Source organism: Gadus chalcogrammus, chromosome 12, assembly GCF_026213295.1.
Source record: "Gadus chalcogrammus isolate NIFS_2021 chromosome 12, NIFS_Gcha_1.0, whole genome shotgun sequence".
Taxonomy (NCBI): Eukaryota; Metazoa; Chordata; class Actinopteri; order Gadiformes; family Gadidae; genus Gadus; species Gadus chalcogrammus.
This window is the reverse complement of record NC_079423.1, coordinates 171,770-193,875: the sequence shown is the minus strand read 5'-3', so window position 1 is coordinate 193,875 and position 22,106 is coordinate 171,770. Positions and strand designations below refer to the sequence as shown.

The window sequence follows — 22,106 nt, the reverse complement described above, 5'->3', positions numbered from 1 at the left end:
TCCTCCAGCCTGCCCCACCCCAAGGCAGCAGAGGGAGGAGCCTCAGAGGGAGGAGCCTCAGAGGGAGGAGCCTCAGAGGGAGGAGCCTCAGAGGTCCACCAACAGGAGAGGGAGAAGCAGCCGTGCAAATGCTGCATCATTATGTGACTTTTTGTCTTCCACAACTCAGACAGACAAGCCCTTCGCAGGCCTGGTCCACCCTAACCCTAACCAACACTAACCCTAACCCTGGTCAACACTAACCCTAACCCTAACCCTAACCCAGGTCAACACTAATCCTAACCAACACTAACCCTAACCCTGGTCAAAACTAACCCTAACCAACACTAACCCTAACCCTGGTCAACACTAACCCTAACCAACACTAACCCTAACCCTGGTCAACACTAACCCTAACTAACACTAACCCTAACCCTGGTCCACCCTAACCCTGGAGGAGAGAGAGGAGAAGAGAGGAGAGAGGGAGGGGAGGAGGGGAGAGAGGAGAGGAGGAGGGGAGAGAGGAGGGGAAGAGGGGAGAGGAGGAGGGGAGAGGAGGAGGGGAGAGAGGAGGGGAGAGAGGAGAGGAGGGGGAGAGAGGAGAGGAGGAGGGGAGAGAGGAGGGGAGAGAGGAGAGGAGGGGGAGAGAGGAGAGGAGGAGGGGAGATAGGAGAGGAGGGGGAGAGAGGAGGGGAGAGAGGAGAGGAGGAGGGGAGAGGAGGAGGGGAGAGGAGGAGGAGGAGGAGGAGGAGGAGGAGAGGAGATAGGAGAGGAGGAGGGGAGAGGAGGAGGGGAGAGAGGAGGGGAGAGAGGAGGAGGAGGAGAGGAGAGAGGAGAGGAGGAGGGGAGAGGAGGAGGGGAGAGGAGGAGGGGAGAGAGGAGGGGGAGAGAGGAGAGGAGGAGGGGAGATAGGAGAGGAGGGGGAGAGAGGAGGGGGAGAGAGGAGAGGAGGAGGGGAGAGGAGGAGGGGAGAGGAGGAGGGGAGAGAGGAGGGGAGAGAGGAGAGGAGGGGGAGAGAGGAGAGGAGGAGGGGAGAGAGGAGGGGAGAGGAGGAGGGGAGAGAGGAGGGGAGAGAGGAGAGGAGGGGGAGAGAGGAGAGGAGGAGGGGAGAGAGGAGGGGGGAGAGGAGAGGAGGGGGAGAGAGGAGAGGAGGAGAGAGAGGATGGGAGAGAGGAGGGGAGAAGGGGCCCTATCTCATGAACTATTCATCCCCAGTTGTTAATGTTCATGTATTTGATTTGACATGTACGTTCTTCATCTTTTGCAATGATGATGATGATGAGGATGATGGATGGTGAACTATGTCCTGAGATGCGGTGGATCCTGATTGGTCCTTGAGGATCAGATCAGATCGTTTCAGCAGGTTGCGGTTCCAGGGTGATGCTCTTCTCCATCTGATCCAGATTGCATTCTCCTTTTATGTCTCCTTTTACACTGCAGCGTTCTTGAAGAAAGTAGTCCAATCTGGATCACTTTGAACTGACTTTATTTGTTAAAGTAGTTCGGTATGGTAACTATTAAGCAAAAGGAGGGGAATTGTATCGTGCACGCGTGTGAGCGACAACCAGTATATTTAACTCGCAAGTCTGAACTAACGGAGGTTTCTGAACTCAAATCTCACTGTCTCGCTAGTTAGGGTCAAGTGGGCGTGGCCTGTGTGAAGTGGGCGTGGCCAGTGTGACGTAATGGCTACACCTTCCTCACCTGTCTAAAGGTGCTGCCATCTGTGGCTGGAGTAGTTATTGCAGCTTGTGTGTTCGATCCTGCTTCCTAGTTGCTATGTGGGGGCAGCTTATGTGCTTAAAATACGTAAGAACACACCATCTAAGTTCTCCAATGTACCAAATTTATTGTGCTTACTATTTATCACACTCAGATAATACACGATATATATAATATATATAATATGTATTATATTGTATATATAACATGTGAACACTTATATAACACGTTGGTAAAGTAAGCAACACAACGGCCTTAAACCAGCTGTAGTCACATGACACTTTAACCTGAGCCCAGCTCACTTCCTGTCTGTTTATTATGAGATATTAACAGAGATATTAGCCTGCTGAGACTCAGAGTCCAAGAGCCAAGACCTTTTGGTCTGTGTCCTACACCCTAGTCCTTTAGGCCTTAGTGTATCCTAGCCCCTAGTCCTTTAGGTCTTAGTGTGTCCTAGCCCCTAGTCCTTTAGGTCTTAGTGTGTCCTACACCCTAGTCCTTTAGGTCTTAGTGTGTCCTAGCCCCTAGTCCTTATGTCTTAGTGTATCCTAGCCCCTAGTCCACTAGGTCTTAGTGTGTCCTACACCCTAGTCCTTTAGGTCTTAGTGTATCCTACACCCTAGTCCACTAGGGCTTAGTGTGTCCTACACCCTAGTCCACTAGGTCTTAGTGTGTCCTACACCCTAGTCCACTAGGTCTTAGTGTGTCCTACACCCTAGTCCTTTAGGTCTTAGTGTGTCCTACACCCTAGTCCACTAGGTCTTAGTGTGTCCTACACCCTAGTCCTTTAGGTCTTAGTGTGTCCTACACCCTAGTCCACTAGGTCTTAGTGTATCCTAGACCACGACCGGTAGCTGATGTTTGAACTTGTTACGACAGCAGAAAGTAGATCCATTTCCTCCACTACGGTCTGTTGTCATGACAACATGTTTGCTTCCCGGTGGCATGCTTGGTGCCCAACCCTCCCCCTGGTGGCCGTGTGGAGGGCCGCAGCGCTCATATCATATCAGAACTATAACTGCATCATTACATCTATACCATCTTAACCCTGCCACCTGTGAATGTATTCTCTGGGTCATCTGTCTAAGGTCAGTATGTAAACCGTTAACAGCTTATAATAATAAACGCAAACATGAAGAACGGTGTGTGTGTGTGTGTGTGTGTGTGTGTGTGTGTGTGTGTGTGTGTGTGTGTGTGTGTGTGTGTGTTTCTGTCCAGTCATTGGCTCTGTAGTTGTGGGTGGAGTCCAGATGATCTACGAAGTGGACTCTGGTCTGAAGCTTCACTAGAGGAACTCTTTACAGAGCAGGACCCTAGGTCTATGAACATAGACTGTGCTACAACTAAATTGTTCTCCTCTTCGCTGGTACAAAGGCCATCATGTCTGGTAAGAACGCCGTAATAATTAGTTATCAGTGACCAGGTTCATCATGACCTCAGTAGAAGTAGGTTAGTGAGCCTATTACTTCAAAACTAACCAGAACTCAAAGCAGGTTGCTAGCTTACGGCTGTAAGCTTCCAGGGTAAGATTCCTTAAGAACGTCTATCAACATTGTAGATGAGACGGAGTGATGAATGTCCAGAAAACGAGGTCTAGTCTCACTCATTTGGTTCTATACATTTTTAAACCAGATACTACCGGATATGTTTGACATAATTCATTTTATTCTTTCTACTGTACATGAAAACAGTATTAGTGACTTATCTTGGTGTGTGTCTGTGTGTGTGTGTGAGAGAGAGAGAGTGTCTGTTATGGCTTAGCTAAGGGTGAAGATATCTTCTTTCAGTCATCAGTTTAAGGCAGAGAAGTTTCCAGGAAATGTTTGTTATCAGAGGGATGCACACACACACACACACACACACACACACACACACACACACACACACACACACACACACACACACACACACACACACACACACACCACAGACACACACACACACACACACCCACCAACAGAGACACACACACACACACACACACACACACACACCAAAAGACACACAAACACACCAACAGGCACATACACACACCAACAGAAACACACACACGCACACACACACAAACACACACCAACAGACACACACACACACACACACACAGGTTTTAGAGTGTCCTTTACAGCAGCTCAGAGTCTTGTCTTTATCTCATAAAGTCTGACTGAATCCAGCTGATCAACTTCTTAAGTGCTGAATCATGATGGGATGGACAGTTTCCATAGTAACCACCCCTCCGGGTTAGATAATCTATCGGACTCTCAGTGACCCCCTTATCTCCGCTGTAACTGATCTGGGTCTGCTGTCATGAGCTACAGATAGGCTAACCCTATCTATAATCTAAAATCTAAAATCGATAACTATATTCTATCATCTATAATACCTTGTACTCTGTAATACGCTCTACTTCTATGCGCTCTACTTCTATGTGCTCTGTGCTCTATGCGCTCTACTTCTCTGCGCTCTATGCTCTATGCGCTCTATTATCTATGTGCTCTACTTCTCTGCGCTCTATGCTATATGCGCTCTACTTCTATGCACTCTACTTCTCTGAGCTCTGTGCTCTATGCGCTCTACTTCTATGCCCTCTACTTATCTGAGCTCTGTGCTCTATGCGCTCTACTTCTATGCCCTCTACTTATCTGAGCTCTGTGCTCTATGCGCTCTACTTCTATGCGCTCTACTTCTATGCGCTCTACTTCTATGCGCTCTATGCTCTATGCGCTCTACTTCCATCCGCTTTGTGCTCTATGCGCTCTACTTCTCTGCGCTGTATTTGCTCTACTTCTCTGCGCTCTGTGTTCTATGCGCTCTACTTCTCTGTGCTCTACTTCTCTGTGCTCTATGCGCTCTACTTCTATGCGCTCTACTTCTCTGCGCTCTATGCGCTCTACTTCTCTGCGCTCTACTTCTATCCGCTCTGTGGTCTCTGCGCTCTACTTCTCTGCGCTATGTGCTCTATGCGCTCTACTTTTCTGCGCTCTGTGTTCTATGCGCTCTACTTCTATGTGCTCTACTTCTCTGTGCTCTATGCGCTCTACTTCTATGCGCTCTACTTCTCTGTGCTCTATGCGCTCTACTTCTATGCGCTCTACTTCTCTGTGCTCTACTTCTCTGTGCTCTATGCGCTCTACTTCTCTGCGCTCTATGTGCTCTTCTTCTCTGTGCTCTATGCGCTCTACTTCTATGCGCTCTACTTCTCTGCGCTCTATGTGCTCTTCTTCTCTGTGCTCTATGTGCTCTACTTCTCTGCGCTCTACTTCTATCCGCTCTGTGCTCTCTGCGCTCTACTTCTCTGCGCTATGTGCTCTATGTGCTCTACTTTTCTGCGCTCTATGCTCTACTTCTCTGCGCTCTACTTCTCTGCGCTCTACTTCTATGCGCTCTGTGCTATATGCGCTCTACTTCTCTGCGCTCTCTGTGCTCTATGTGCTCCACTTCTATGCGCTCTACTTCTCTGCGCTCTACTTCTCTGCGCTCTGGGCTCTATGCGCTCTACTTCTCTGCGCTCTACTTCTCTGCGCTCTGGGCTCTATGCGCTCTACTTCTCTGCGCTCTCTGTGCTCTACTTCTATGCACTCTACTTCTCTGCGCTCTACTACTATGCGCTCTACTTCTCTGCGCTCTGTGCTCTATGCGCTCTACTTCTCTGCGCTCTCTGTGCTCTACTTCTATGCGCTCTACTTCTCTGCGCTCTGGGCTCTATGCACTCTACTTCTCTGCGCTCTACTTCTCTGCGCTCTGGGCTCTATGCGCTCTACTTCTCTGCGCTCTACTTCTCTGCGCTCTACTTCTCTGCGCTCTGGGCTCTATGCACTCTACTTCTCTGCGCTCTACTTCTCTGCGCTATGTGCTCTATGCGCTCTACTTCTCTGCGCTCTACTACTATGCGCTCTACTTCTCTGCGCTCTGTGCTCTATGCGCTCTACTTCTCTGCGCTCTACTTCTCTGCGCTCTACTTCTCTGTGCTCTACTTCTATGCGCTCTACTTCTCTGCGCTCTACTTCTCTGCGCTCTATGCTCTATGCCCTGCACTCTATGCTCTACTCTACACTCCATCCTGGTTTCAGAGTGTGAGCCGTGGTGAGGAGAGGTCCTCCATGGACAGCAGTCCCAGGAAGTGGGTGCTGCAGTCTCTGACTCCCCGTCTGGACCCCTCTGACCTCCGCACCCTGCTGGGTCCCCCGGTCCCCCCGCTGGGCCCCCCTGGCCCTCAGGGGTCAGGGGGGGCTCTGGTACCGGCCCGACTTGTGACGTTGTCACAATGTGAAGACCCCGATGGAGATGTCCCTCTCACCAGCTGTCCCAGCAGTCCCAGTGGTCCCAGTATTCCCAGTAGTCCCAGTGGTCCCAGTAGTCCAAGTAGTCCCGGTCCCAGCAGTCCCAGTAGTCCCAGTAGTCCCAACAGCAGCGCCGGCTCCCCCTGCGGTTTCTACAGTTTTGTCGACTCTGGGAGTCTGGAGGCGGGGCTGAACGAGGCGTGGATGCTCTCTCCACGGAGACGGCTGCGGCTGAACACCCTGAGGGAGGGGGAGGGCTTCAGGCTGCAGACCTACCAGAGCCACCGGAGGCCGGGACGCCTGTTCCAGGAGGAGGAGGAGCGGTACCGCACCGAGCAGCACGGACCTGCAGCTCAGGAAGAAGAGCAACAAGAACTGCGTCGTGAGATCATCCGCACCCAAGCCCCGAAGAGCAGCCTGACGCTGGGGGCCCGGGGCCACTCTGGGAGAGGGGGGGAACCGACCCGCTCCCCGGCCGAGCGGCCGGGAGGTTCTAGTCTCCGCGTTGAGTCCCGCACCTCGAGCCCAGAAGGAGGTACCACAGACACGTCTGGGAGCGTCGACAGCGGGCAGATCGACTTCAGCACCGCCAGACAGCAGTTCCAGAAGCTGGAGCGCGACCGGCTGAATGTGCCGAGGTCTCCTCAGAACGCAGCTCTGCCTCCAGACCAGCCTCCCTCCAAGCCTCCGTCGAGGCCCCTGCACCAGGAAAGTACGGCAGCATCCTTGCATAAGCAGGATGTACCAGACCACGTCCCTACCCAGAGAGACCGTTCCTCCACCCTGGGGCTGGCCTGGCCACCCGCCTCTGCCCGCTTCAGCGATGGCCGCCCCTCCCCTGTCTGCCCCGAGGACAGAACAGGGCCGGGGGGGCTCTCTCCGGAGACGCCGATCGAGAGAGAGATGCGTGAGGCTCAGCAGCGAGAGGAGACGCTGCGGCGTGCGCGGGGACTGAAGCCCATTAGGGCGGAGATGGTTGAGATCAAGTCCAAGTCTTTATTTTCCCAGCTCAGCCCTTCTGGGCTGAAAGGTAAGGAGAGGAACCAAGTCCGCTTCCTGACCCAGCGAGAGATCCAGCAGGGAAGGAGTTCACTGCAAGATAACCCCTACCCTAACTCTGACCTCGACCCTAGCCCCTACCCTTACCTCAACCCTAACCCTGACCTCGACCCTAACCCCTACCCTAACCTCGACCCTAACCCTAACCCCTACCCTAAGCCTAACCTCGACCCTAACCCTAACCTCGACCCTAACCCCTACCCTAAGCCTAACCTCGACCCTAACCCCTACCCTAACCTCGACCCTAACCCCTACCCTAAGCCTAACCTCGACCCTAACCCTAAACTCGACCCTAAACCCTCCCCTAAGCCTAACCTCGACCCTAACCCCTACCCTAACCTCGACCCTAACCCCTACCCTAAGCCTAACCTCGACCCTAACCCTAAACTCGACCCTAAACCCTCCTCTAAGCCTAACCTTGACCCTAACCCCTACCCTTACCTCGAACCTAACCCCTACCCTAAGCCTAACCTCGACCCCAGCCCCTACCCTAACCCTAAACCCTCCCCTAACCCCTACCCTAAGCCTAACCTCGACCCTAACCCCTACCTTAACCCTAACCTCGACCCCAACTCCTACCCTAACCCTAACCTCGACCCTAACCCCTACCCTAACCTCGACCCTAACCCCTACCCTAACCCTAAACCCTCCCCTAACCCTAACCTCGACCCTTATCCCCAGGAAGGTCAGCAGGCTCCCTCCCAGCTAGAGGCCAGCCTGAGAGGGTCTGAGAGAAGGAGGCCTTTAGAGGAAAGCAGCAGAGACAGAGGAGGAGAGAGGGAGTTGGCCCCAGGGTCACCCTCCTCCTGCTGTCCTCAGAGACACACTGAAGACCCCCAGCTGGGCCCCTGGAGCGCTGCCGACCACCACACCTCCTGGGCCCACCGTCAGGTCCTGCCCCCCGCCCGCCTTGACCCTCTGGCTCCGGTGACGGAGGCTGACGGAGGCACCAGGAGCAGCGTCACAGCAGGGGCAGCTGGGCGAGCAGGTCCTCTTGGCTGGAGGGAGGGGCTGGGCGTGGGGGGGGCTGGCGTCCCGGGCCGCGTCAAGAGGGACATCGAGGAGGACCTGAGGCGGGAGGAGGAGCTCCGGCAGCAGAGGGGAACCGGACCCTCACCCCCCCTGGAACCAAGACCCTCAGCCCCTCTGGAATCTGGACCCTCAGCCCCTCTGGAATCTGGACCCACCGCCAAACGCTCAACACCAGGTTGGAGTTTGGATTCATGTTTTTAATCTTTAACCAGACCAGACTTCAACCGACCACGAACAATGAATAACAATCGAATCAGTCCAAAGATCACGGGAGGGCGAAGGCCTCCTCCGGGGAATGATTAACGCCCAGCGAATGGAGAGGGCGGCCCAAAGTAAAGGGTTCTTCAGCAGGGTCAGCTAACCCAGGGTCAGAGTTCACCTAACCCAGGGTCAGAGTTCACCTAACCCAGGGTCAGAGTTCACCTAGCACAGGGACAGAGTTCACCTAACCCAGGGTCAGAGTCACCTAACCCAGGGTCAGGGTTCACCTAACCCAGGGTCAGGCACCTAACCCAGGGTCAGAGTTCACCTGGCACAGGGTCAGAGTTCACCTAACCCAGGGTCAGAGTTCACCTGGCACAGGGTCAGAGTTCACCTAACCCAGGGTCAGGGTTCACCTAACCCAGGGTCAGAGTTCACCTAACCCTGGGTCAGGGTTCACCTAACCCAGGGTCAGGGTTCACCTGGCACAGGGTCGGAGTTCACCTGGCACAGGGTCGGAGTTCACCTGGCACAGGGTCAGAGTTCACCTAACCCAGGGTCAGAGTTCACCTAACCCAGGGTCAGAGTTCACCTGGCACACAGAGCAGAGCAGGCAGAGACAGAAACCTCTGACCTCTAACCTCTGACCTCTAACCTCTGAATCACTGAAGGTTTTCTTCTTTTCAGATCAACCCTCCTTCTGCTTCTCCACCCTCCTCCTCCCCTCTCCCTGGAGGCCCACCCTGCACCCCACCCCCACCCTGCACCCCACCACCCCCACCCTACACCCCACCCTGCACCCCACCCTGCACCCCACCACCCCCACCCTACACCCCACCCTACACCCCACCACCACCCTACTACCCCCCCCCCCCCTACACCCCACCACCCTGCACCCCAGCACCACCCTACACCCCACCACCCTGCACCCCACCCTACACCTCACCCCCACCCTACACCCCACCCTACACCCCAACACCCTACACCCCACCCTACACCCCAGCACCACCACCCGAGCCTCCAACGGCCCCCCGCTCCAGAGTCACGTTAAACCCAGACTGCAGGAGAGCTCGGTAAGAAACAGAAAGCGTTGATCTGAGGACCTCCATGTTGATCTGAGGACCTCCATGTTGATCTGAGGACCTCCATGCTGATCTGAGGACCTCCATGTTGATCTGAGGACCTCCATGCTGATCTGAGGACCTCCATGCTGATCTGAGGACCTCCATGTTGATCTGAGGACCGCCATGTTGATCTGAGGACCTTCATGTTGATCTGAGGACCTCCATGTTGATCTGAGGACCTCCATGTTGATCTGAGGACCTTCATGCTGATCTGAGGACCTCCATGCTGATCTGAGGACCTCCATGTTGATCTGAGGACCTCCATGCTGATCTGAGGACCTCCATGCTGATCTGAGGACCTCCATGTTGATCTGAGGACCGCCATGTTGATCTGAGGACCTCCATGTTGATCTGAGGAACTCCTCAATGGAGGAGCTCATGTAGGAGGTAGTAAAGGCTAGACCGGGTTCTAGAGCGCAGTCTACAGGCTAGACCGGGTTCTAGAGCGTAGTCTAGACCGGGTTCTAGAGTGTAGTCTAAAGGCTAAATCAGATTCTAGAGTATAGTCCAAAAGCTAGACCTATTACGAGCGCGCAGTCTAAAGGCTAGGCCGGGTTCTAGAGCGTAGGCTAGACCGGGTTCTAGAGTGTAGTCTAAAGGCTAGACCTAGTTCGAGAGCACAGTCTACAGGTCCTAGAGCGTATTGTGTGGATACTTTAGCGTAGTTCATAAGGTGTTGTCTCTTATCTTGTCTCTCTCCCGTCTCTCTTCAGTATGCAGGGATCCTTCCCATTGATCACATCAACAACCAGGTAATTCAGGACTAAGCCCTACATACAGAATAAGGTCTCCATACAGACTAAGCTCCTCAGACTAAGCCCTGAGGTTGGATCAGACCATGGTATGGATTAGGGTTTATGGTCTATAATCATGCTTTCAGATCCAGTTAGGATGTTGGACATGATTATTTGACATTGCTGTCGAACAAAGTGAGTCAAGTTCTATAGAGCTGGACAGTGACCTGCACTTATGATAGTTGCCTACATCTCATAAAGAAAAGGGCGAGCATTACCTTGAATACATATATGTTTTATCTACTGGTGCGTGACCTACTGGTTGATGGGGGCGTCCGTGGCCTACTGGTTGATGGGGCGTCCGTGGCCTACTGGTTGATGGGGGAGTCCGTGGCCTACTGGTTGATGGGGGCGTCCGTGGCCTACTGGTTGATGGGGGCGTCCGAGGCCTACTGGTTGATGGTGGCGTCCGTGGCCTACTGGTTGATGGTGGCGTCCGTGGCCTACTGGTTGATGGGGGCGTCCGAGGCCTACTGGTTGATGGGGCGTCCGTGGCCTACTGGTTGATGGGGCGTCCGTGGCCTACTGGTTGATGGGGGCGTCCGTGGCCTACTGGTTGAGTTGGAGCGGTAACCGGATGTTGGAAGGCTCGAATCCCGACCGGTAGGTGTGGATGTGGGGAGTAGTTGTGCAGCACTCTCCTACGTCCTCATCCACGGATGAAGTGCCCTTGAGCAAGGCCTCTGATGATCTGCTCCTGATGTTCTGCTCCAGGTGGTGAAGGCCACTCGCGTCTTCAGGCACCAGAACCTCAAGGCCCTGCAATGGGAAGCCGGCCAGTTCTACTCCCTGCCGGACCAGCAAGCTCCCACTGCCTCTGACCAGACCAGTCCCACTGCCTCTGACCAGACCAGTCCCACTGCCTCTGACCAGACCAGTCCCACTGCCTCTGACCAGACCAGTCCCACAAAAATCATATAAGACAACAAACTTCATTAAATGTATTCATTTATTTTGAAAGGAAATTTAATTTAAATTAGTGTTTCAATACAGAATGATATCTGAATGTTTTACTTTAAAAACGTACGAGTCCTGTTAACCACCTCTAATACCACTCTACTCAAATAAAGCAAAACTAAATTAAATAGGATTGTGTGAAAATACACTTTATTCAATTGTCTTTAAATAGCATCTTCTAAAGCAGTGGTGTACCACGTCGCCACCTGGTGGAGAGGCTAACTCTCTGAACATAGGAATAGATTTCAGTTTAAAATAATGAATTATTAATACTGAAAACACACCAAACCTCTCAACCCCCCAGCAGCCATCATCTACATCTGGACTGAAGCTATGAATTGGATCATTAGGAAGGCTGAACATATTACATCTTAAAACAGAAATAAAACCATCCACAGTGGGTTACAACACAATGCTACCTTGAAAACATGAACATGAAAACATTAGAAATGGATTGAATCATGGAAGAAAAACAGCAAAGACTTCATGAAATGACACAGGAGCAGATATGAGCACAGGTTTGTGATACAGTTCTTAATTAGCTGGAGCTAGCTGGTGATTAGCTTGAGCTAGGCGGTTATTTGCTTGAGCTAGGTGGCTATTAGCTTGAGCTAGGCGGTTATTAGCTTGAGCTAGGTGGTTATTAGCTTGAGCTAGGTGGTTATTAGCTTGAGCTAGATGGTGATTAGCTTGAGCTAGATGGTTATTAGCTTGAGCTTGGTGATTATTAGCTTGAGCTAGGCGGGTTATTAGTTATAGTTAGTCGGTTAGGAGGGCTAGGAGGTTGTTAGCTAAAGCTAGGAAGTCATAGCTGGAGCTAAGACGTTATTATGTGAGCTAGGTGGTTATTAGCCGGAGCTAGGACTATAGATTAGCATTTTACAAGGGTTCCTCAAACTAAGGACAGTTGGTTTTTATCTCTTCTAATGGAGGATAGCTAATCATTAAGCAATGACTGCTGTTTGAGGACAGCAGCAGTGAATGAAGGAAGCTGAACAGTTAACATCAGTCTGGATCGAGTTATAATGTGACTAATAACATAACACTGAGAACAATAATAGCAAGAACAATTTTCTGTGGATGGTTCTTCGTACTAAACAGTCTCAGAGCTGTCCATTGGCAACATGAGATCATTTCCTTTAGAAGACTTCCAGACCACCTGGGACGGGGTCTAGTGTCTAGGGTCAGGGAAAGGGTCTCTGAACAGGGTTAGGGGTCACGGGGAACAAGGTCTAAGGACAGGGTCCAGGAACCGGTCTGGTGTCAGGGACTGGGGGTCCGGGTCTAGGTCCACGGTGTAGGGTCTAGGGCCACGGTGTAGGGTCTAGGGCCACGGTGTAGGGTCTAGGGGCCACGGTGTAGGGTCTAGGGCCACGGTGTAGGGTCTAGGGGCCACGGTGTAGGGTCTAGGTCCACGGTGTAGGGTCTAGGGCCACGGTGTAGGGTCTAGGGCCACGGTGTAGGGTCTAGGGGCCACGGTGTAGGGTCTAGGGGCCACGGTGTAGGGTCTAGGGGCGCGGTGTAGGGTCTAGGGCCACGGTGTAGGGTCTAGGGCCACGGTGTAGGGTCTAGGGGCCACGGTGTAGGGTCTAGGGCCACGGTGTAGGGTCTAGGGGCCACGGTGTAGGGTCTAGGTCCACGGTGTAGGGTCTAGGGCCACGGTGTAGGGTCTAGGGCCACGGTGTAGGGTCTAGGGCCACGGTGTAGGGTCTAGGGCCATGGTGTAGGGTCTAGGGGCCACGGTGTAGGGTCTAGGGCCACGGTGTAGGGTCTAGGGCCACGGTGTAGGGTCTAGGGGCCACGGTGTAGGGTCTAGGGCCACGGTGTAGGGTCAGGGTCTAGGGCCACGGTGTAGGGTCTAGGGCCACGGTGTAGGGTCTAGGGCCACGGTGTAGGGTCTAGGGGCCACGGTGTAGGGTCTAGGGTCACGGTGTAGGGTCTAGGGCAACGGCGTAGGGTCTAGGGGCCACGGTCTAGGGGCCACGGTGTAGGGTCTAGGGCCACGGTGTAGGGTCCGGGTCCGGCGATCAGAACTCCACCTTGCAGGCGGGGAAGCTGTCGTCCTGCATGGCCACGGTGCTGTTGGAGCCCAGCACGGTGAGGCCCAGCGCGGCCTGCTGTCCGTGGGTCTCCTGGTACCACTGGTGCATGGAGGGCGAGTCGAAGGTGGGGATCAGGGTCACCTGCTCACACAATGACACACAATGACATCAACTCTACACCCATAGAAACTAACGGCGATAAGAACTGCCACCCACAGTTTCCACGGAGACATGGACCTCCTTGGTGATCAGGTCCTTAATACACAGCTGGACCAGGTACCTGGATGTGAGGCCAGGCGGTCTTGCCCTCCAGCAGGGCGTCCAGTATCCCCCTCAGACTCCGCTCCGTCCGGGGCTCGTCTCCGCTGATGATGTAGCACGAGGAGCGCAGCTGCTGGAAGAACGCCACGTCCACGCTGGCCCGCGCCGCGCCCGACGGCAGGTAGGCCATGTCCAGGTAGACGACTGGCGCCCCGAGGCCTGGGGGACAAAGGTGAAGGGTGGTGTAAACTACAGGAGCAGGAGGTAAAGTGGTGTAAACTACCGGAGCAGGTGGTTAAGTGGTGTAAACTACAGGAGCAAGATGTAAAGGGTGGTGTAAACTACAGGAGCAGGAGGGAAAGGGTGGGGTAAACTACAGGAGCAGGAGGTTAAGTGGTGTAAACTACAGGAGCAGGAGGTAAAGTGGTAAACTACATGACCTGGATACAGCTTGAGGGTATAGTGACCCGTGACCCGTTATACCCACCAGGGGATGGAGGCTTTGCCGGGCCGGGTCTAGAGCCAGAGTTTCTGCTGGTGGGCCGATTGTCCAGGCTGGACCGGTTCTTCAATGCCCCAGAACCACTGCCTGCCTTGGGCTTCTCCTGTCCAGAGCTTGCCCTGGGAGAAGGCCCTGGGGTTTTCCTAGTCTTAGCAGCGGTGCTTTTAGGGTTCCTGGAGGAAGCATCTGCATCAGCCATGCTAGCTCCTGGCTGCCTGGGCAATGGGGGGAGGTCTTTAGCGGGGGCAGGGGGGGGGTCAGGAGAAGAAGGCTCCAATACAACAGGAGATACATCAAGACTAAGCAGGTCATGATGAAGAGCGAAGAGACTGCTGGAGTCCTCAGAGCCTGAGGGCAGCGAGCCACTGACTGTCTCCTGCTTGTGGTCTGACCGGTTGTTCCCATCATCACAGCCTGGTAGCGGTCCAACAGCAAACAGGTCAGTACTCAGACACTGCTGGCTGGGTTCTGCGGTCCATGAGTGTTGGAACTCACAAGGGGATACCAAACAGAGATCTACATCATGAGGAACTTCCTGGAGCACATCTGCTACATGGTGTATTTGAGCTGTTCCAAGAGGTAAAGTGATTCCTGCTCTGGACGTATTATCGACATTATCTTCTTCTGCCAGAGCGTCTTTGGGCCAACAGAGCTCCTCTGAGCTTATCTCTTCAAAGTCAAAGCTGTCTGGTCCGTCATCGGTTTTGCATTTAGGAAAAGGTGTATGGCCTGCAGACTCAACACTGGATTCATAATCCGCCGACTCCTCACTGCTCCCTGCCCCCTGCCCATTCCCCTTCGGGGGTGACCTGAACTCAACTGGCGTCAGGTCAAAGTTCACACTGCGCTCTCTTTTTGGGGTCCTGGCTGGAGGCAGCAGGGCAGGGTCTTGTGTTTGACTCGGGGTCTTCTCCTTGGATAGGGCCCTGTCATCACCACCAGCGTCTTGTGTTTGACTCGGGGTCTTCTCCTTGGATAGGGCCCTGTCATCACCACCAGCGTCTTGTGTTTGACTCGGGGTCTTCTGGCCATTCTCTAAACTCTTGTTTGAAGGGCTTGATTTTGTTCCCTTTTTTGGAAGGGGTCCATCTTTCTTTAGACTTCCATTCTTAACTAATGCTCTTTTCGATTCTGTGTTTCCTGTTAATGATCCACTTGCGGTTTTCTTCACATCCAAAGCAGATACCTTCTGCTTTGAAACAACCATCTTTTTCTCCTCTGCATTCAGCTCCTTCACTGTGTTCTCCTTTTTAGGGTCTGTTTTAACATCTTTCTTTGGTTCCTTCTTCAACAGTTCCTTCCCTTTCTCTAGGGTTAGATCCTCTCTCTTCTCTCCATTTTGTTCTCTCTTGGTGCCAACGTTCTTTTTCTTTAGAGACAGTATCTCTGCTGTTTCAGGTCTTCCTTTGGCTTCACTTAGTGTTTTTGACTTGTCTTCCTTGTCCTTCCCTTCCTTAAGAGCAGGTTCACCTCCTCCTACGCTCTTGGCCTTTGTCTTTACCTCCTGTTTCCTTACATCCACCCTTGACGTCTTTTCCTTGAGCAGGGTATTGCTGGACCTGGACTCTTTGTTCAGGGACTTCAGGCTTTCCCGGCTGTCCGTATGTCTTGGTGGTTTATCTCCTTTGGACGCCTCCAGGTCCCTCATGTAGCTGACCGGCTGCTTGAGGAAGCTGAGGTGTTTGAGTTTTTCTAGTCCCTGTAGAATCTTGGACTGTGGTGTGCAGCCAGGGAAGAGGACTCTGATGATCTTCTCGTCTGCACTGGAGGGATGCCACACGAGCAAGGCACAAATGGACACAGTACAGGGCAGAGGAATATCCGTGTCCTTCATAGTAGGTTCATTGCAGAGCCACGTCTGCATGAAGGCCTGCAGTTCTTTACTGTCTTTGACGGGATTGAGGGCGTACATCTCCAGTCTCCCCACCCCCATCTTCTGGAACAGGATGAGGGGTTCCAGGGCGGGTCCCGGGGAGCGGCTGAGGGCCTGCGGGCGGAGGGACAGTTTCTCTAAGGTCTGCAGGGTGAGGGCGGCCTGGTCACAGCTCCGCAGCTCCTTACACTCTCCCTCCAAACCCTTGAGTCTGTCTGGGGCGTTAAAGAAAACCACCCCGATCTCAGGAGAGATCTTGTTCTTCACGCAGTCCTCAGACGACTGGTCCTGCTCCACCTCCGCCGCCTTCCTCAGCAAGAGGCTGTTGAACCCTGGGAGGTTGTCGACGCCGACGTGTGTGAGGAGGACAGAGTCGATCCTGTCCAGGTGTCGGACCAGTTTCCAGAACGAGGACCGCGGGTCGGAGCCGCCGTTAACCAGCACGTTGAAGCCGTTGACGGCAAAGAAGGCGGAGTCTCCCCGCCCCCCCGGGAACACGTAGCAGCAGGGCCGCGACAGCTTCAGGAAGCCCACCGTGCTGGGGGCCTCCAGCAGGTCAAAGGGCTCGTGGGGCTCCAGGGACTCCGAGAGGTACTCGGTGAACTCCTTCAGACCCTCCATCTCAGGCAGCAGGGAGGGGGGGTTCACCAGGACGTCCACCAGACCCCTCAGCTTCTGGGTCTCCTGCTCCAGGTCCCCCCACAGCCCAGAGCTGGGACAGCTCAGGGTCAGGCGAGCCTTCAGCGACGGGCCGGCTGAGCCTAGAGCAGCTGCTGTCTGATGGAGCAGGAACAAACATCTCAACGTCCTCCTCATAGGTAAACATCTTAACATGTCCTCACCTCTTCCTCAGTGAACATCTTAACATGTCCTCACCTCTTCCTCAGTGAACATCTTAACATGTCCTCACCTCTTCCTCAGTGAACATCTTAACATGTCCTCACCTCTTCCTCAGTGAACATCTTAACATGTCCTCACCTCTTCCTCAGTGAACATCTTAACATGTCCTCACCTCTTCCTCAGTGAACATCTTAACATGTCCTCACCTCTTCCTCAGTGAACATCTTAACATGTCCTCACCTCTTCCTCAGTGAACATCTTAACATGTCCTCACCTCTTCCTCAGTGAACATCTTAACATGTCCTCACCTCTTCCTCAGTGAACATCTTAACATGTCCTCACCTCTTCCTCAGTGAACATCTGGATGAAGTCCTTGGCAGAGTAGCAGCCTTTCTGAAGGACGATGTCCCCCGTCACCTCGGAGCACTGACCAATCAGGACCAGGAGTTTGTGACGAGAAACATCTGCCACAAAGCTGCGGACCTACAGAGAGAACCAACATAATAAACATGATCTATCATATCTCATGATCCATCATATCTCTGTTATATCATATCTCTATAATAAACATGATCCATCATATCTCTGTTATATCATATCTCTATAATAAACATTATATATCATATCTTTGTTATATCATATCTCTATAATAAACATTATCTATCATATCTTTGTTATATCATATCTCTATAATAAACATTATCTATCATATCTGTTATATTATATCGCTATAATAAACATGATCCATCATATCTCTATATGTTATATTATAGCTCTATAATAAACATTATCCATCATATCTCTACATGATATATTATAGCTCTATAATAAACAATATCCATCATCTCTGTTATATCATATCTCTATAATAAACATGATCCATCATATCTCTATATGTTATATCATATCTCTATATGTTATATCATATTTCTATAATAAACATGATTCCCTAGTTATGATGACCTACTTATAGCTCGCTACAGAGAGGGATCGCAAGATGGTAGAAGACTGGGTAAGGGGTAGGAGTAAGTTAGTAGGGGTTAATTAGTAGGGGTTGGTACCTGGGAGCAGACCAGCTGGTAGGTTAGGAGTTACTTAGTAGGGGTTAGTTAGTTAGAAGGGGTTTGTAGGAGTTAGTTAGTGTAGGTTACCTGGGAGCAGACCAGCTGGTAGGTTGGGAGTTACTCAGTAGGAGTTAGTTAGTTAGTAGGAGTTAGTTAGTGTAGTAACTTGGGAGCAGACCAGCTGGTAGGTTAGGAGTTAGTTAGTAGGAGTTAGTTAGTTAGAAGGGGTTAGTTAGTTAGTTAGTAGGATTTAGTTAGTTAGAAGGGGTTAGTAGGAGTTAGTTAGTGTAGGTTACCTGGGAGCAGACCAGCTGGTAGGTTAGGAGTTACTTAGTAGGAGTTAGTTAGTTAGAAGGGGCTAGTTAGTAGGAGTTAGTTAGTGTAGGTTACCTGAAAGCAGACCAGCTGGTAGGTTAGGAGTTACTTAGTAGGAGTTAGTTAGTAAGAAGGGGTTAGTTAGTAGGAGTTAGTTAGTAGGAGTTAGTTAGTTAGGAGTTAGTTAGTGTAGTTACCTGGGAGCAGACCAGCTGGTAGGCGGGGTTCAGCACCACCCTACAGTGCAGAACATCCCCCGAGTGCAGCAGCGTTCTTTGGCCTGTGGACGGTTGCTATGGTTACACTCGAGGCTTTCTTCTTCGTTGGTATAATAAGTTCAACTCCTTTTATACCACAGGACACGACCATCCCAGACAGTGTAGAGGGGCGCCAACCCCACTGTGTCTAGTATGACTAGATCTATACACAACACAGCTACATCTATAAAGACTATCTATACACAATACAGATATATCTATAAAGACTGTATCTATACACAATACAGCTATATCTATGAAGACTATATCTATACAGCTATATCTAGTATGACTAGATCTATACACAACACAGCTACATCTATAAAGACTATCTATACACAATAGTTATATCTATAAAGACTGTATCTATACACAATACAGCTATATCTATAAAGACTATATCTATACAGCTATATCTAGTATGACTAGATCTATACACAATACAGCTACATCTATAAATAAATACTGTGTCTATACACAATACAGCTACATCTATAAAGACTGTATCTATACACAATACAGCTATATCTATAAAGACTGTATCTATACACAATACAGCTATATCTATAAAGACTGTATCTATGTCTCATGGCCCTGCGGTCTTCGTGGGTGTTTCAGTTCTCAGTAGTATTCACAACCTCCTGGTGCCGCCGTTTAAATTCCATTCAAAAAGCTCTATGGCACCACTATTGTCTTGAACAGTATTACGATGCATTATTTATCTTTATTTTTTGTGCTTGATGGAAGTATGTTTTCTTTTCCTACAAGAGTTGTGTACTTTGTTAATGCATAATAATTAAAAAATAATAATTATAAATAATTATTATTTAATATATATATAAAAAAAAAATGTATACATTGGTAGTCATGGCGGGGCCCTATTGTTGTTAAGGTGGCCGCCCATACATTGCTGGGGTAAACACTGCTATACATACTCATATCTCTTTAAACAGCTCCTCTAGAGGGTCACATGACAGCAGCTCCTCTAGAGGGTCACATGATAACAGCTCCTCTAGAGGGTCACATGACAGCAGCTCCTCTAAAGGGTCACATGACAGCAGCTCCTCTAGAGGGTCACATGACAGCAGCTCCTCTAGAGGGTCACCTGACAACAGCTCCTCTAAAGGGTCACATGACAACAGCTCCTCTAGAGGGTCACATGACAGCAGCTCCTCTAGAGGGTCACCTGACAACAGCTCCTCTAGAGGGTCACATGACAGCAGCTCCTCTAGAGGGTCACATGACAGCAGCTCCTCTAGAGGGTCACCTGACAACAGCTCCTCTAAAGGGTCACATGATAACAGCTCCTCTAGAGGGTCACATGACAACAGCTCCTCCAGAGGGTCACATGATAACAGCTCTTCTAGAGGGTCACATGACAAACAGCTCCTCTAGAGGGTCACATGACAATCAGCTCCAAATATAGGTGGACACTGTAAATAGTTGGCAATGGGTGCTCGGAAAGTAAAGTAACCTTTCCCAAAAGTCGGACTATGTCTTCAGTGTGAGTTTGCTCCTCCAGTGATTCTGGGTGAGTTATCCAGTTTAAACAGGTTCTCCCTCTGGGCAGGACCCTGATCTCTGTGCGCTGGAGAGAAGAGTCTGGAGACTAGCTGAGTCTCATGTCTCTTCAGCAGATAGAAGAGTCTTTGTCGGCTCGTTTCATGATGCTCAGCTGATGTTCTTTCAGTGATAGAAATAATATACTCGTCTTCACTCATCATGTGAGTGCTTTAACAACCACGACCATCAAAAACAAGCACCTCATTCTAGCCCCCTGACCATGCTAGCTATTCCCCTGACCATGCTAGCTAGCCCCCTGACCATGCTAGCTAGCCCCCTGACCATGCTAGCTATTCCCCTGACCATGCTAGCTATTCCCCTGACCATGCTAGCTAGCCTCCTGACCATGCTAGCTAGCCCCCTGACCATGCTAGCTAGCCCCCTGACTATTCCTTTCCCCCTGACCATGCTAGGCACCTGCTAGCCACCTCCCCCTGATGACATCCTGCTGCCCTCCTGACCAAGCTAGCCTTGTATTAGCCGCCTGACCATGCTAGCCCCCTGCTGACCACTTTACCATGCTAGCCTCATGCTAGCCTCCTGACCATGCTAACACCTGACAACGCTAGTCTAATTTGTGCCTGCAGTGGATTGTTATTTTACCACGTCTCTGTATAGTTGGATTCTATTCTATTACTAAATAGTATACAGTTTACCCCCATCCAACTCAAGCCACTACAAACCCATGTGAATTAGATAGATAGATAGATGGATGGATGGATGGATGGATGGATGGATGGATGGATGGATGGATGGATGGATGGATGGGTGGATGGATAGATAGATGGGTGGATGGATAGATAGATGGGTGGATGGATAGATAGATGGGTGGATGGATAGATAGATGGTTGGATGGATAGATAGATGGTTGGATGGATAGATAGATGGGTGGATGGATAGATAGATAGATAGATGGGTGGATGGATAGATAGATAGATAGATGGGTGGATGGATAGATAGAGGTGATTCAGGGTTACCTGGGACCTCCTTGGTGTAGAAGGCCGAGTGTCGGGACACAAATTGCTTCAGCTGCTGGTCCAGGTTACAGCGACCGCGGTCCACGTCCCACGAACGGATCCCTGAACAACCAATCAAAGACTGACGCATCAGGTCACATGGTCCACTTCCTCTTTCTCAAAGCAGACTAGGAGGAAGTATTGTACCAGGCTTACCTCTACTGACCACTACATGCATATGTTCTACACCCAACAGCTAACCTCTTAATGTATCCCCATCATCTAACCCTATCCCCATCATCCAACCACATCCCAAACATCTAACCCTATCCCTAACATCTAACCCTATCCCTGACATCTACCCCTAACCCTAACATCTAACCCCAACATTTAACTCTACCCCTAACATCTCATCCTATCCCTAACATCTCACCCCTTTCCCAATCATCTAACCCTAACATCTAACCCTATCCCCATGATCTAACCCTATCCCTAAAATCGAACCCTATAAGTAACATCTATCCATATCATCTAACCCTATCCCTAACATCCAGCCCTATCCCTGACATCTAACCTTATCTCTTACATCTAACCCTATTCCTAAAATCGAACCCTATCCCATCATCTTACCCTAAAATCGAACCACCAACCCTATCCCTAACATCTAATCCCATCACCTAACCCTATCCCTAACATCTAACTCTATAATTAACATACAAAATCTAACCTCTAGTAGTTTAACAGTATCTCACCCCTCGCTAGGTTAGTTTAAACAGTAACTCAGCCCTCTCTAGATTAGTTTCAACAGTAACTCAATCCGCTATAGGTTCGTTTGAACAAGAACTCACCCCTCTAGGTTAGTTTAACTCACCCCTCTCTATCTCTGACACCAGGTCGGCTCCTCCAGTCGCCCCAATCACCACCAACACCGAATACTGCTGCTCGTTAAACCCTGGCTGGTCCACAGCTAGTTGTTCCTCTGTAACTAGTTGTGATTCTGTAAGTAGTTCATTTAGGACTAGTTGACTTTCTGAGGTCGCCATGATGGAAAACTTTGTCAACTGACTTCCAGACCACGCCCCTACTTTCCCTAGACCGGGAAAATATTCATTAGCTAATCAGATAGTAGGAAGCATATCTGTAAACCAATCAGACAGCAGACCGCGTGTTATTCAGCCAATCCCACAGCAGACAGCGTTTCCATAAGCCAATCAGTTAAACCATACTTGGAAGGCGCAAAACCAGGAAGAATATACTTACTAAATATTCATTTAAATATAGGAGGGCG

At 50.9% G+C, this 22,106-nt stretch overlaps 3 protein-coding genes across 3 annotated transcripts in view; 2 read left to right on the top strand and 1 right to left on the bottom strand.

Moving 5' to 3' along the window:
* palm1a (paralemmin 1a) overlaps nucleotides 1-147 on the top strand; it is a 6,900-nt gene extending 6,753 nt beyond the window's left edge. Inside the window, exon 9 of the mRNA XM_056604089.1 lies at nucleotides 1-147. This exon is cut by the window's left edge and continues 466 nt beyond it. Within this exon, the coding sequence (XP_056460064.1) occupies nucleotides 1-147 (147 nt within the window).
* Nucleotides 148-2,986: 2,839 nt separating this feature from the next.
* On the top strand, nucleotides 2,987-12,516 carry misp (mitotic spindle positioning). The gene is made up of 5 exons (XM_056604088.1): nucleotides 2,987-3,088; nucleotides 5,769-8,267; nucleotides 9,257-9,343; nucleotides 10,108-10,146; nucleotides 10,903-12,516. Exons 1-5 carry the CDS (start codon nucleotides 3,023-3,025, stop codon nucleotides 11,107-11,109), a joined length of 2,898 nt encoding a protein of 965 aa, XP_056460063.1. The 5' UTR covers nucleotides 2,987-3,022; the 3' UTR covers nucleotides 11,110-12,516.
* Nucleotides 11,116-21,884, bottom strand: map1sa (microtubule-associated protein 1Sa). Its single transcript, XM_056603725.1, has 7 exons — nucleotides 21,690-21,884; nucleotides 20,840-20,941; nucleotides 18,240-18,322; nucleotides 17,006-17,146; nucleotides 13,936-16,600; nucleotides 13,468-13,667; nucleotides 11,116-13,328 (listed from the first exon to the last, which is right to left on the bottom strand). The coding sequence occupies exons 1-7, from the start codon at nucleotides 21,859-21,861 to the stop codon at nucleotides 13,173-13,175; spliced, it is 3,519 nt and encodes a 1,172-aa protein (XP_056459700.1). The 5' UTR covers nucleotides 21,862-21,884; the 3' UTR covers nucleotides 11,116-13,172.
* Nucleotides 21,885-22,106: the final 222 nt, after the last annotated feature.